Here is a 15036-nt window from a genome sequence, read left to right on the forward strand (position 1 = left end):
AAAACTAAGCCCAAACCATTTTACAAAAAACTTTGCTATATTACAGTTAAGTATTCACAAACCCAGCCTTCAGTTACAGTCTTTAACTGCACCTCATAGAAACATCATTAACACAAAGTAAGGAAAGGTAAAGGGCTGAATCTCCCCTGGGGTATCAAAAAGTTGCAACATTTCTTGCTCATGATTAACATGCTGCTCTGCGTGAAGCTAATTTATGATAGTACATGGATCAGTGTGGCCATGTTGCATTGCCTTTCCTGAAAGAATTCACGTTAGAGTAGGATCTTCAGAGAAAAAGGAAATTAAGTCAGCAACTCGCTTATCTGGGTAAGGGCTAATTTTCCAAAGAGAAACTCTTTGGAGTTTCAGAAAGATCTTAGCACTCTTAGCTGCAACTAGAATGGGAAAATTTTTAGCAGTTTTATTTTGTTGTTTTTGTAAACTGACCTATGAAACTTTGCAGTCCCTTTGATTATGGCACTGAGTTACTGGTACGACATTTTTAGCAAGAGTCTGTTGTAGAAGCCAAGCTCTTCAGACTCTATTTCCTTCTCCAAGTCATTACATGGATTAACAGATTGAAGCAGTTCTTTGTCTAGTAACACAACAGATTCTACTGGAACTTTTAACTTTTGACAGCCATGACGAATTTCAAACTGTATTTTTAATTCCCCCTCTTGGACTTACTGGCAAGGCAAAAGCTCACCCATTAAAGCACCACAAGCACTTTCACAGTCAATGTATAAAGAAAACAGCTATTTATTAAACTTGTTTTCTGTAGTATGTACAAACAATATGGAGAGTGACAAAGTACCTTTGCATTGCACAAGCACTGAGAGCGCGAAAACGAAAACAAGGCATGAAACAAAGAAAGGATGTGTACAATGGAATAGGCACAAGTTACTTTTTTTTGTTTTGCTTTTTGTGCTAGAAATAGAACACAATGCTTATCTTTGTATAGAGACTACTCACCAAAGCCTGAATAAACCGGAGGTTAAGAATATCAACATCATTAAAATTCTTTCCAATTTTCAGTTCTTTATCAAGATTCACTTTCTCCTAATATTACTTTCTTCAGAAACTGAGTCCTCTCACAGCAAAAAAATCCAACAGAAATGCTCTTAAGTAGACATTATAACAGAGAAATTATCAGACTTAGTCCTAGCTAGCTCTGATAGTTAAAAGTGCCATTCAAGAAAAATGTGACACTGAAGCTAAGAATTTTGACAACCAAACCTTCACTAACTTTGAAGCTTTTTCAATTCCAGCTCTCATAAAAAGCTAAACAACTTTCTGCAATAATGTTTCCCAGCTATGAAACATATCATTGCCTGGAGTTACTTGGAATGTACAATAATTAGCAACAAATAGAAAACAGTGCACATCCAGTGCAGTTCAGTTTGGGAGTTTCCTTGCCAGCATTGCCATTCACTTAACCAAATTTAAAATGCTGTTTGTATCATGTCTTATCATTATACTAAAATAAAACCTTGAATAGAGTTTGTAACAAGATTGACATGTGGCAGAAATACAGTCCGATCTAAAACCAGCATGCTTTCACATTAGGGTTCTTTGTGCTGTGTGTTATAAGATGCTACTCCTGCAAACATATAAATATGGGAGATTCCCATCACTAAATACACTTGCAGGATAAAGGCTCATCTGTAAATGTATCAGAAGTACCTAGTAAATTATCAAAACCTTATCAAGACAACAATGTCATAGAACCTCAGGATACATTTGTAGATATAATACAGAAATGAATATGATTTTAGATGTTTTCAGAAAACAGACATAGGAGTTGTGATGTACAAAATAAAATTAAATGTGCTGACTTAGAAGCTAAAATACAATATTTCTAATATTAATGTTACATTAAGGAACTTTTATGCAAGAAAAATATAAGAACTAAAATTTAACTAATGTGAGTTCTGATCCAACACAAATAATTTTAACTTCTTTCTCAGAGAGTAAAATACTTCATTTTCACCTCCAATAATATTTCATGATTTGTTAGGTCTAATTAAAACAAAAGCCTCCTCCCTGACCATTTTAGTGGTGCTGCTGAGCAGCTATTGCAGCTTGAATTGGTATCACCTGAACTTGGTAACAAGAGCTATGCACACTGTTCTGTGTGTGGTTAATAAGTGCCTTAACTTATTGGCACTAACATTCTCTCTTCCTACTGAAAACATCTTCCTTGATGCATCTTGGAATTATATTTTCTTTCCCCACAGTGGTGAGAACCAAATCACAGCGGTGACTCATAGTCAGTTTTGTTATTGATTACTACAGTCAAGTCTTTTTACCCTGTGTCACTTCCAATTTATGAGCCCCATTTACAGAGAAATTCCCATCAACTGTATGACCTTGCACTTCATAGTATGAGATTTCTACGTGGTTTTGTTGCTGTATTTTCAAGGTCATATAGCTTTCAGTGTTTAACTGGTCTCCTCAGTATTAGCAAGTGCCTCCCAAATTTTGTCAGTCTTGTACCTTTCCTGCCTGCTTCTTTAATGAAATTATTAAAACAAGATTAGCAAAAAAACAGTCCCCAAGGAACTCCATTAGTAAACTCTCTCCACTCAAAGTTTCCTTTCCAAAGAACTGTAATCTTTCGTTTGTCTAGTTGATCACACCTTAACTTTTCTTCTACTAATCCCAGTTTTTTCTAGTATTAGAAAAATTTCTATATACTAGAAAATTTTTCTAGTATAATTAGAAAATTATAAATTAAGTAATAATTTATTATATGGATTATTTTCAGATAGATAAAATAAACAGTCTGAAGTCTTATTAGAAAAAAACACCAGGCTTGCATGTCACAATGTGCTTTTTGTAAGCTTCTGCTTTATTTTACTCCATTTTTCAGCAATTTCTCTATACCCATGTTTTTCCTTCTAAGCTCATAATGTTGATAAGACCACAATTCACCCTGTCGCCACTTTCTTAAATACAGATACCATCCCAGGTACTTAATAGACATTTCTGAAAATGCTATCCTATAGGTACCAAGCTATTTTATCTAGAAATGAAACCACCAAAAATATTACAACTAGAACAAGAACATTTCATCTTGCCTTTTTAGAGAAAAAGGATCATTTACGATGTGGTGTGATAGCTTTAAGCAGTCACCTAAGTCTCTAAGCAGAGTTATAACTCTGAATAAAATGGTTATTTTAGTGTAATGATGCTTGCTCAGCAATTACTAGCAAATGCACATTAGTAAAATATGCCCTGCAGAGTTAATAGCCTATGAATGTGCTTGCCTGTGCATGCACTAACATTGTAAAGTCACAACACCTGTACTGTGTTTTTAAAATACTTACACATTCTATAAGATCAATATTTCCTGTGTAATTGTTATTGTTCAAATAAATGGACTCAGAGGTACATCTAGACCATCTCAAACGTTGAAAGAGATCACTGTTTTGACCCAAAATGTATAGCTTAGGCCCATCTGGAGTAGGCAGCAATTATACATAGCTAGAGCTTCAATCTTACTAGTTTACTTTGTCTTATAAACTGTGTTTCACTAGTAACTTCTTTAGGTTTTAGATTCCATCCTATTATGACTATTGTTATGAATTTCATTTCAGAGGCACTGGGATCACAGAGTCAGCACACTAGAACAAAGAAAGATCAGCAAAACTTAGAAACAAAATTTCGACTCTATACAAATACAACTGAAGAAGGCTGTCAGATTTTTTTTAATCAGTTGGAGACTCTTGACAAATGCAGTTTCAATGCCTCTCTTCCTCTGGTGATGATAGTCCATGGCTGGTCGGTATGAACTCACATTTTATTTTTAATTCAAACTACATCTGATTTGATATACTTTCCTCCTCATTATGCTAGTGCCAAAAGTAACTTCAGAAGAAAGGTTGCAACTAGAAAGATGGTGGATTTCCCTGGTAGCAATCATGGCTAGAAATAATATAAAGTGGATATTCCCCACTGAGATTCTGAAGGAACAGTCTACAAGCAATTTTTCATATGGGAGTCCCATGCCAAGGATTAGATTCAGCCCTGGTTTAAAGCCAGCAAAGTTCAAACAAGTAGCTGAATTAATGTGCTATGCCTCTGGAGGACTGAATACCAGTTTCATTTCTCTGATATTTTCACTGCCAGATATTTACAGACTTATTGAAAAGAAGTGCACACAATCTCCCCACATCTTTCTCACATATACACCTTTAACGAGAACTTCTCTATGAGCCCCTTCAGCTGAAAATGAAGCCTTCAACATCAATGAATTATCACTGAACTGCTTCCAGTTAAACTGTAAAAAAAAAAATCCATCATGAAAACCTCTCTCAAAAGCATACCAGTACTAAGAGTGACTTTTGATCAGCTTTTCAGCTGAAAAAGAAACAAAATAAAAGGCAGGATAAGAAATAACATCATTTTAACAGATCCTTGATTCTCACAGAACCAATATCATCACATAAGGTGGCAAAACAGAGCTTTCTTGCACATCTGCAAATATGCAGAGAAACTTTAAACAACACCCTTGATGCATATAACTCACTTAACAAGTAACAGCAGAGCTGACTTTGGATGAAATATTGCCGTAGATTACTTTAGCCAAGCCTCCCAAATAAGAATTTGTTCAAAACCCATACCCTCCTCAAAGACAAACCATGGACCTGAAGCTGCTGCCATTGAAGTTTATCATTCATATTAACTTAATTTGCAGAGGTGTTGGGCTCTTAGAGGAATATGTATGGAGACCCAGAACTGAGACTCCCAAATTCTGTTAAAACACCGTAAGAGATAAGGACATTCTATCAATTGAGGAAATACATGGAACTAGAGCAACAATTATCTCTTATAGATTAAATAATAATTCTGGTCCATCAAATCAGAAGCAGTCTTTGATGCTATTAAGGAAATTGTGACCAGGTCCTTAAAAAAATAATGACTCAAAAAAAAAGCAGATCTCAAAATGGAACAGCTGTAGAAAGTAAATGCCCACTGGTCTGCAATCCTCCAGCTTCCCTCCCTGTCCAACCCTTTTAGCTTAAGTTTACAGGGACAGCTGCTCTTGAATGAAATCAGAAATTTTCTGGACATTGCTGTCTTTCTGTTTAATCAGTAATACCAATTATCTCAGGATGAGTGAAAATATTTAGGGACATAATTTCACCGATAAGAGTTCATATTACAAGGCAAATTATTATGCCATTCTTATATTGATTCTTAATTTTTTTGTCCACCAAAACTCAAAGATTCTCAGCACTGAAGCACGCTGAAGCCCCTAAAATCCAGTTATCAGCATTAAGCTCTCCTTGTTTATATTATGGTTTTTGTTTCCTTGAGCTTTTCACAAGAAATATTTGGTAGAGACTGCTTTCCCTTAAGAATGTTTTTTTTTCTTTTTTTTTTTTTTAAATGAAACAGGTGGATGGGATTTTAGAAGGTTGGATTTGGAAAATGGCAGCAGCTCTGAAGTCTCAGCATAAACAAATTAATGTGATCATTGCAGACTGGCTTACATTTGCTCACCAGCACTATCCCATTGCTGTACAGAATACACGGTACATAGGACAGGAGATAGCAGACTTCCTGGAATGGCTGGAGGTAAAAGCCCCCAGATCAACACATGTTTCTTGGGAAAAGACCTATTTACCTGTTCTTATGCTTCTACCACCTTTCTGAAATACTATGCTGGTTAATGCTGTTCATTTCAATCACTTACGTTTCTTTAATTCATTGCAAATTTTTCTTCCACAAACTTTCATATGACTTCATAAAACTTTCATAATGGAAGAGAAAAAAGCAAGTGGTCTTATTTATTAAAATATTTTGATGTATCTTTAGAGGTGAGATAATTCATGCTACTTGAGCTTTTCAATTAGCATGTGTGCAGACAGCTGAGAGTCCCACACTTAGAAAGCAGGCACACATTATCATGCAAGAGGAAATGGCCTCAGGTTGCACCAGGGGAGGTTTAGATTGGATACTGGGAAAAATTTCTTCACCGAAAGGGTTGTCAAGCATTGGAATAGACTGCCCAGGGAAGTGGTTAAGTCACCATCCCTGGAAGTATTTAAAAGATGTGTAGACGTGGCACTTCGGGACATGGTTTGGTGGCGGACTTGGCAGTGTAAGGTTTATGGTTGGACTTGATGATCTTGAAGGTCTTTTCCAACCTAAATGAGTCTATGATTTTATGATTTGCAAGTGGTTAGTTCAGTAATATGGGTTTATGTTATCTGTGCTTCATTTCTGCTTTTAATGCAGAATTCAAGCATGACATTGTGTCTGATTTTTGCCTCAGTTCCCCAAAGATTATTCTAAAATAATGGCTTAGAGATCCAGAAAGTAAAGGGAGACCTTTTAAGAGGACAAACATGCCTCACAAAGCAGATGACACGGAGGCATTAGTGAGTACGAAGCCATGCTAACATAGTGACTACTTAGCAAGACTCCTGCTACATAGGGAGCAGTAGCCATGACTGGATTTAAAAGGCTGCAGACAAGTCTGCAAGGGATCACTGGTCTCCAGCACTATTTAAGAAAAGGCAGAAAGCAAACACTAGAATGAGAATCACTCATACAAACCAGGTACCCTAAGCAACTCTTATTTCATCTGTCTCTAGTACTAATTTAAGCTACCTAATTTGAAATTAAATTATACTTCTGTACCTCACAATGAATTTTAGAATACATTACTTTAAATATAGTGAGGCCTAAGGTGGAAGGGAAATACAGTGCAAAGCTGAAAGATTTGTAGCAAATACCGTTGAAGGGCTAAGCTGCTTTCAGCAGGAATGGCAGGGCTAGAAGAAGTTGTCAGATACCATGCCCAGTTAGGGACAACAGGCACAAAAGAGAAGGCAGAAGAGCCAGAGTCACTATTTTTCATTGTGACATTACAAAAAAAACCTTAGCTCTTGGTCAAAAACTTTAGCTCTAGTTTAGGTTTTAAAAACCTTAGCTCTAGTTTAAGTTGCTGGAGCCTAAAGTCGTATTTTGAAGCTGTTTAATTATTGAATGAATCAAACGGTGGACTTTGTTCAGTTCCCAGGAGGACAAACCACATTGTCAACAATAAAGACAGTCTGTGATTTCTCCAGTGTCAGCAAACAAATCGAGGCTTGAATAAATGACTCCTTGCTCCAGCCATGTAGGTAGCTTCTCTTGTGCTATGATATGCTCCAGGATTTAAATATACAATAAATTTTCACAGCATTCAATTAGGTGTGTTCAAGCAGTAAACTTTCCTTCTGTTGAGAAGCACCCCTCCTGAGTTTAACAGTAAAAAACCCCTTAATTTTAACTCCCATAACTATCTTTCTGCTATTCTTCTGTCTACTTACAGGCAGGCGACTATTTGAAATATTCTCAACGGAAGTAACAAAAACAGCAGTGCTGTGCAACATTTTAATAAAGAATAAAAATAAAGTAAATCTTAGCACTCTTAGTCCAAGAGTTAATAGGGCATGATCAGTAACAATCTCAATAGCATTAATCTCTAACACCTGCCAAGAAAATTGGTCAGATCTTGTGATTTCTAAGAGCTGCCTCTCTCAAAAGAAGGTTGCCAAGTTTCACCTCACCTTCACAAGAGACAGGTATCAAGACTGTAAAGCCACTCCACTGGGACAGGCAATATCCACAATGAAATTAAAACAGAGGTTTGCCTTTCCTGCAAGAAAAATATGCCACATTTTTCTTTACAAGTCAGAAAAACTTTGAGCCTTGCAGCTCAGGTGAAATGCTTAAGATGTAGGTATTGATTAGGTAGAAAGAAGGGCCTGAGGCCAATTCTGTTTCAATAGGTTTGTTTCAGATCAGATACCCAGTTTTGCACAAATCAGTCCCAGAAATGTCACTGCCTTATCACTTAGTATGTCTGATCAAAGTTTTGATACTTTGGCTTCTAATTTGGCTTGTGCTAGTATCTCAGGCAAAAAAAGCAAGGCACTTTCTATAAAGGATTGTTTTATACTGAAGTTAAAGGACAGATGTCCATTTTATAGTCATAGGAAAGTCAGATGCCGCAGACAAAAGGCAATGCACATTTGCATCACTTGCAACAAACAGCAACAAAAATCCTGCTACCTGTGTTGATAGTTTTCCTCAGCATAGCATGTAAGTAGCAGTACCCAAATGTGTGGCATTTTCCTGCTGCATGAAAAGGAGGCAAGGAATAACATTCAGCCAGTGAAGAAATTTAGTGCATGATCCATGCACCTCATTTCACCTCCATCAACATACTAATTTCTTGTGTTGTAATTCATGGCATTCCTAGCTTCCAATAAGTATTTCACTGTTTACTTTTCACATTTTCTGCATCTAAATCAAGCTGCCACTATCTTCCAGAAATCCATTCAATTTTCCAGAAGCAATGCTCATCTAATTGGGTACAGCCTAGGAGCTCATGTTTCAGGATTTGCTGGAAGTTATATCAGCGGTACGAACAAGATTGGAAGAATTACAGGTAAAAGACTTATAACTTCAAGGAATGTAACAGTCAACTGATTTAAGTTACATAGATATTTGACATATCAATGTCATATCAATATTTAGCCATTGAATAGCAGTATTTGCCACAGTTTAGAAGTTTCGTCCCATTGGTTTAGAAATTAGATTTAGAAAATTTAATGAAAACACTTTTCAAAATGAAGTATCATAGAATTTCTAGCTTTGTTCTTTCCTACCTCAGTCCAGATTATGACATACAGAATATACAAGCGTGGGGACTACAAATCATAAACCAAAAATTCAAGTTGCATGTTGCTTCAATTTATCTTGTATCCATTCCAAATAACACCTTAAACTAAATGTTAGCCACTAACCTTGGATCTTTGGTCACTATCTTGACCCAAAGCCATTCAAATACACTGTTCATTGTTAGCAACTAATTTTAAAAAGAAAATTACATTAAGGAAATTGTCTAACTGCGCTTGAGCTTTCAATTGTGGTACATTGCTCATACAGTGAATTGAAGTCAGTTCTCCTGTGGCAAAAATGATAGTCCTGGATTATATTTTACAAGAAGAGTATCATTAGAGTATCCCTAATAGATGCTTAAAGTAAACAAAGTTAAACATAACACTTTATTGTTTTGACTAGTGGCATTTTGAACCTTCTGTAATGTTTTGTAACTGTACTAATTATGAGTGTAATGAAAATACATGTATAAGCTTATTGATACACTGTATACAGTACCACATCTAATGTGCAGTGACAGCTTAAAAAAAACCAAAACCAAAACAGAAGTGCATTTTACACAAGGCCCACATCAGCTACGTTTAAGTTATCAGAGAAAACATTTTACTTTAATCTGATTTGGGAGCGAGGCAAATATGCATAACTGTAGTCTGAAGTCCCAATTCTGATCTTGGATTCATTGCCACATACCATCGTCCCTTATACAATCAGCTCCTGTGACAGTGCCTGAATGCCAAGAAGCTAATTTTACACAATGTGTCACAATATTACACCTGTGTATACACTGAAGGACTTTAGCTCATCAGCGCTGCTTGTTCAAACCATATTAGTACATCAAATCTCGATAATGGATAAGTAAAAAACATTAAAACACATTATTTAACAGCTACATGCATGCTTCAGCAAAAATTATTCAGACTTGTAACAATAAGTTCCAAAAATTCAGTGAAAAAACCTATTAAAAATAAAAGGAAATATATGCCTTCAGGGTGACATCCCTACTTGTAGCCTGTGTTATTATTCTTGTCCAGTTACATCTATGCAACTATGTTAGTCCATAGTACCAACTGAAGAATCTCAGATTTAGAAGCTTGCCCTCAAAACTGAAGACAGCTTTAAACTACACAGGGAGTCCTTTTCCACAAATCAGTTCCCAGCCAAAAAGAGCACCACACAAAAATATCTAGCAAACTAAAAATCAGCAAGACTCCCTAAGTGGAATATTATTTTTCTGAATAGCATAATAATTTGCCTTGAAGACTTTTAACATTGAAAAATTATTATAAACAACATCTAGCAGACATATAGCTCTTTTAAGCAATAAGCGAAGCTTTATAAAGTTTCAGGTCCCAAATGTGGGCTAAAAGTCAACCTTGTTGTGAGACTGGTGTCTTCAAAAGGGCCTCTGAAATGCATGACCTCTAGAGTATGAAAGAACAAAATTACGTAAGCATCCCTCAAGTGACAAAGCAGTAGCAAGCATGGTTTGTCTATAACAAACACATCTATCTCTGGGCCTGTGTCCTTGTACATGTAGCAGTTACTGTTTATTACAGTGCCTGTGTTTACTTTATCTTTTGATGTAACCACGTACCCTCTGCAGGACAAGTGTTCCTAGCATTGTTTCTATCAGTGAAAGACCTTGTAAAGTACCAGTGCTGTCTGTTTTTAAATATTTATCACAGGCTTTTCTCATAACAGTAAGAGAACAGCCCATCTGCACTATATCACAACTGGATTATTTGCATTTTTTGCAGGCCTTGACCCTGCTGGTCCCTTGTTTGAAGGAATGTCACCAACAGACCGTTTATCTCCAGATGATGCAAACTTCGTAGATGCAATTCATACATTCACTAAACAGCACATGGGTCTCAGTGTTGGCATCAAGCAGCCTGTGGCTCATTTCGACTTTTATCCCAATGGAGGCACCTTTCAGCCTGGCTGTCACATCATGCATGTGTATAACCACATTGCACAATACGGAATCACTGGTAAGAACCAACGGCACAAAAAAGGAAGCAGGATTGCAGCTGCACTGACAGTATCTCTAGGAAACTTTACATATCTCTACAGTCTTAAACAGTATCTGATGGGAGTATTATCTCCCATTATATGCAAGGAAATTTATTCTCTAGAAATTGGTTATCTGATTTTTATATGTATCGAGTTCAAACTGTTCTTACTGACTCCAGTAAGGAATTTGGCTGCCTAGCACTTCTGAAAATGAGGCCATGAGCATCCTGCTGTCAAGCACTTCTGAATAATTTCAAAGGTATTTGTTTTAGTGGTAGAGGAAATGAGAAAACTTATTCTAATTAAGCCAAATTAATCTAGTGTGCAATTAATTATTTCAAATCAAATAAAACACAGGGCTGTACTACTCACCTCCTTAGTTCACCTTTTCCCAACTCCCCGTCCTTCAGCTGTGCAGATGATGCTCTCTCTAGGACCTGACTCCCAGTGTTCCAGGCTAGGTTTTATATACAGAAGCTTATTTCCAATGTGCCTAAATATAAATGTATAGAGAAACTGATGCAATATACTGAAAACAAGATAAGGTACTGATGCACAGTGACAACCAGAACTGTGCACTGAAAAACCCCAAAAGAGTACTGTTCTGCATTGCAAAAATATTTCTCAACTATCATCACACTATCTAAAAGTAGGCCTTACTTGTTAGCAGATAATTCACAACTAACATGAAAGCAAGCATCAGCTAGAAAGCTTATCAGTGAAGACATATAAAAACAGTCCATCATGATATATCCTGATTACACAGAAGAAAATAACTTTTGTAATTTGATGACACTTAAGGAAGAAAAAGATACTTCTCAAAAGCAGATCTATGTATTTAATTTTTTTTTCATGTATTTAATACATTTTTTGCTCCTTTTCCCCCCAGTAGTAGCTGCAAGCAAAATTCAATTCAACATGAGAGTTTGTCACTCTGATAGGGACAAAATATGACATTACCACGTAAGCATCCAAAAGACAACAGCGTTCAACCATTCAGAATGAGACTGCTGTCTTTAATGTGGCATGATCTGAAAGACTGCATATAGCCTCATACTGTATTTCATATTGACAAAAACAGCCAGGACAATGAAATCAAGGTTCATATTTAGTCTTAAACAGTCAGGCTAGAGAAGTTTAAGCAGCAAATTATTAAATTTTAGTATCATGTAGGTTCAGCCAAACTACTTTTGGATGATCCTAAAAGTAAAGGTGCTACAATGTATGATTTCTGAGACAGAATCATGATGTTTTAATAGCAAAAGGGGTGGGGGGAAAACAATAACATATGTTTATAGTTGGTTACTGCAGTTGAAATGGTAAAGAGGAACAAGGGCATGCAAAATTGTTATTTGCATTTTTTCAGGCATCACTCAAACTGTGAAATGTGCCCATGAGAGATCAGTTCATTTGTTCATCGACTCTCTGCTTCACAACGACAAGCAAAGCACAGCATACTGGTGCAACGACATCAACACTTTCAACAAAGGAATGTGCCTCAGCTGTAGAAAGAACCGGTGCAACACACTGGGCTACAACATCAGGGAGGAAAGGCTCCCAAAAAGTAGACAACTCTTTTTGAAAACAAGAGCACATATGCCTTTCAAAGGTTTGTGGGAATACTTGTTACAGTCTCCAGATTGATCGCAAAGGGTGAGAATGAGCCCAAGCTTTGTGATCGTGTTTACTCATTTATTAAAGCTTATAAAGTCTACAGGAATAATCAATTTGCTGAGACAACTGAGAATCCCAGTAGGCTGTCTTGATGCCCTTCCATCAAGATCCTGACTCTTAATATTTCTGTGGGAAAAAGCATGCTGGCCACAGGCTAACTGTGGATCTGAGGCCTCAGAGATGTTTAAGGTCCTGATCTACAGGATTTTCCTACGACTGGCCTGAGTGAGTTTGTTATAACATATGCAGGCATACAGCCAAGCCAAAAAAGCAGCATAATTGCTCTGGGAGGCCTGTAAAACCTCCTGTTCCAAGTTTGCCCAAATTTTATCTGCAATTAGTCTACAATATGACATATAAATTATTACTTTTCAAACAATGGATAGACAACAATAGCATGGACTTTTACAGGGCAGAACTGTAGCAGTAAAATAAAGTGACTGGTACTCTAGCTGTATCTCCATTAAATTACTTTATCGAGAGCACAAAGTAACAATTTTCTAAGCTCAGAGACAATCAATGTGGTTTCTTGCATGTATTACCAGAGGGGAAGTAGTCTGACAGGGAAACGGGGCCTATCTCTCAATCTCCATTACAAAATGGGGCTAGGCCTGGCTGTAGGCTGGTAATGACTCAGCTGCCACAGAGCCTACGAGGCAACTGCTGCTGTTGAGCATTCACCTGCCAGCGGGATGGTTTACATACGTTTTAAAGTGAGAACAAGCAGGACTGTGTGGGATGAATGGCAGCGACACGCTTCTTCCAAGGGACTTTCGGTGCAGGGGCTTTTGGTGCGTGGCATTCCTCCTCTCTATTGATGAGGCATGCAGCAAGCAACAGCACGGTGCAGCACACTGCAGCCTGGGCAGGGCTCCCGCTCGGAGCCGCAGGCCACCGCACATGGAGGAGACTTGTGAAGTGTGCCCACCTCCTCGCTGAGCAGCCAGTGCCCTTCCCACAGCCCCTCAGCACTGGCTGCACCACAGCCCTACCCCACGCCTCTCCTCAGTGCTGAGGCAGTGCCAGCGCCCCGCCTGCCCCTGGGCTCCCCCAGAACAGCCCCACAGCCATGGGTGTCCCTCATCACCTCACCCGCTGCTGGGGCTGGCCCCTTCTGCCTGGCACAGCCCCCTTCTGCCTGGCACAGCCCCCCTCCTGTTGGAGGGGGTCAGCCCGCTTGTCCCCCGCCCAAGACATTGGGGTTGGGGAAGCACTTCGAACGTCGACAGTGCGCCCCTGGCACGGACGCTCAAGGGCTTTCCAGTCCTGAGGAGAAATGCTTAAAAATGCTGCTTGCATTACACATGTTGTTTCCCCACAGTGCCTGGTACTCAACTGTAATATCACAGATTTAAAAAAAATACAAACATTCAGGTACTTTTAAAATAATTCTCAAAGTCTTCCACTAATGCAGCTGTGAAGTACACAGTGATGACTCCAGAGGGGTGTGCTCAGCCCTGACTGATACTCGGAGCAGCTGAATTTGCTGGAACTCTTCTTTTACTTTTTAAAATGCCTCAGGAAGCTATTCAAGTAGAATTAGAAATTCTAGAGGCCGTGTCTAGTTCTTGATTTAATTTTGCTGCAGTACAGTCAGGTCACCGTCAGAATCAGGAAAGTGAATTGCTCTGAGGATACGGCATCCGCTGCCACCACACCTGAGCACAAAAACGCGATCCCTGTGTTGCATTCTTCTCTGGACACGGAGATAGTTTCAGCTTGTGGTAAAATATCTGTGTCTTACTGGCTTTGATTTCAATTTGAAACACATTGCATTTTTATGCTTGGAACTGGTTTTGCTTCAAAAAAACGTCCTTGGCACATACACAGATATCAGTGCGCCAGACAATGGTTTCCTTTCACAAAAGTTCCCAAACAAGGTGGCAACTGTGGGAGGGTGCATACAAAGCCATCTTTGTAATGCTCTTAAAAAAATGTTTGAACATCATGTGAAAAGCCCAAACAGAAGAAATTTGAGAAACTCAGCATTACACTTCACAATCCTCTGCATCTTCACGTAACATGACATTTCATTTTTCAAGTTAACGGCATTATATTCTGGAGCGTACGTTAATCCAGTTCAAACAAAAAATAGTTGTTACAAAGAGGTTAACATTTATAATAAAGCTGTGATGGGACCCTGAGTCAGAGTTTTTATATGAATATGCTCACCTTTTTCCTTAAAGTGAGCATCATAACCACAGCAAAAGCCGAGGCTTTATCAGAAGATACACTAGGACAATCAATTTTTACACAGAGAGAAAACTCAGAGAAAGACAGGATAGTAATAGAAGTGATCTGTAAACAAGCCTCTCTGCCTACTTTGTCCTCATCAGGTTCGCAGCAAAGAATCAGCCATTTTGTTTTCTACTGAGTGACACCTTTTCAAAAGAAAATACATTGTTCACTAACATACAATAACTATGAAACAACAACAAAAAGATACAACTTTGCTAGCAAATACCTTCCATTGTGAACACTCAGAGCTGCACAAAAAAGTCTATCTGTGCATATACATAAAAAGATGACTCCCTTAGGAGTATGGTGGAGCCATTCTCAGATGTAGTAAAGCATGAAGTAGGTGAGGAGAAGAAATTAGGAAAGAGCATCTTTCTAGTCAAAAACTAGCGTGCAATGATGTTTACCAGAATAGTTTCCCATGTGTAA

At 38.0% G+C, this 15036-nt stretch overlaps 2 protein-coding genes across 5 annotated transcripts in view; one reads left to right on the forward strand and one right to left on the reverse strand.

Annotated features, from left to right (window-relative positions):
• ALDH1A2 (aldehyde dehydrogenase 1 family member A2) overlaps positions 1-11142 on the reverse strand; it is a 214198-nt gene extending 203056 nt beyond the window's left edge. Inside the window, exon 1 of the mRNA XM_072870179.1 lies at positions 11068-11142. The gene's annotated coding sequence lies outside the window, so the exon portion shown is untranslated. The remainder of the gene's footprint in view (positions 1-11067) is intronic.
• The window catches only part of LIPC (lipase C, hepatic type), a 64630-nt gene that overhangs the window by 43772 nt on the left and 5822 nt on the right, over positions 1-15036 (forward strand). Inside the window, exons 2-6 of one of the 4 annotated variants that reach the window (XM_072870181.1) lie at positions 3600-3787; positions 5404-5583; positions 8332-8449; positions 10440-10673; positions 12062-12304. In XM_072870181.1, the coding sequence (XP_072726282.1) occupies positions 3600-3787; positions 5404-5583; positions 8332-8449; positions 10440-10673; positions 12062-12304 (963 nt within the window). The remainder of the gene's footprint in view (positions 1-3599; positions 3788-5403; positions 5584-8331; positions 8450-10439; positions 10674-12061; positions 12305-15036) is intronic. The other 3 variants (XM_072870182.1, XM_072870183.1, XM_072870184.1) reach the window with 3 other exon arrangements.

This window comes from Ciconia boyciana, chromosome 8 (genome assembly GCF_034638445.1).
Source record: "Ciconia boyciana chromosome 8, ASM3463844v1, whole genome shotgun sequence".
NCBI classification, from domain to species: domain Eukaryota; kingdom Metazoa; phylum Chordata; class Aves; order Ciconiiformes; family Ciconiidae; genus Ciconia; species Ciconia boyciana.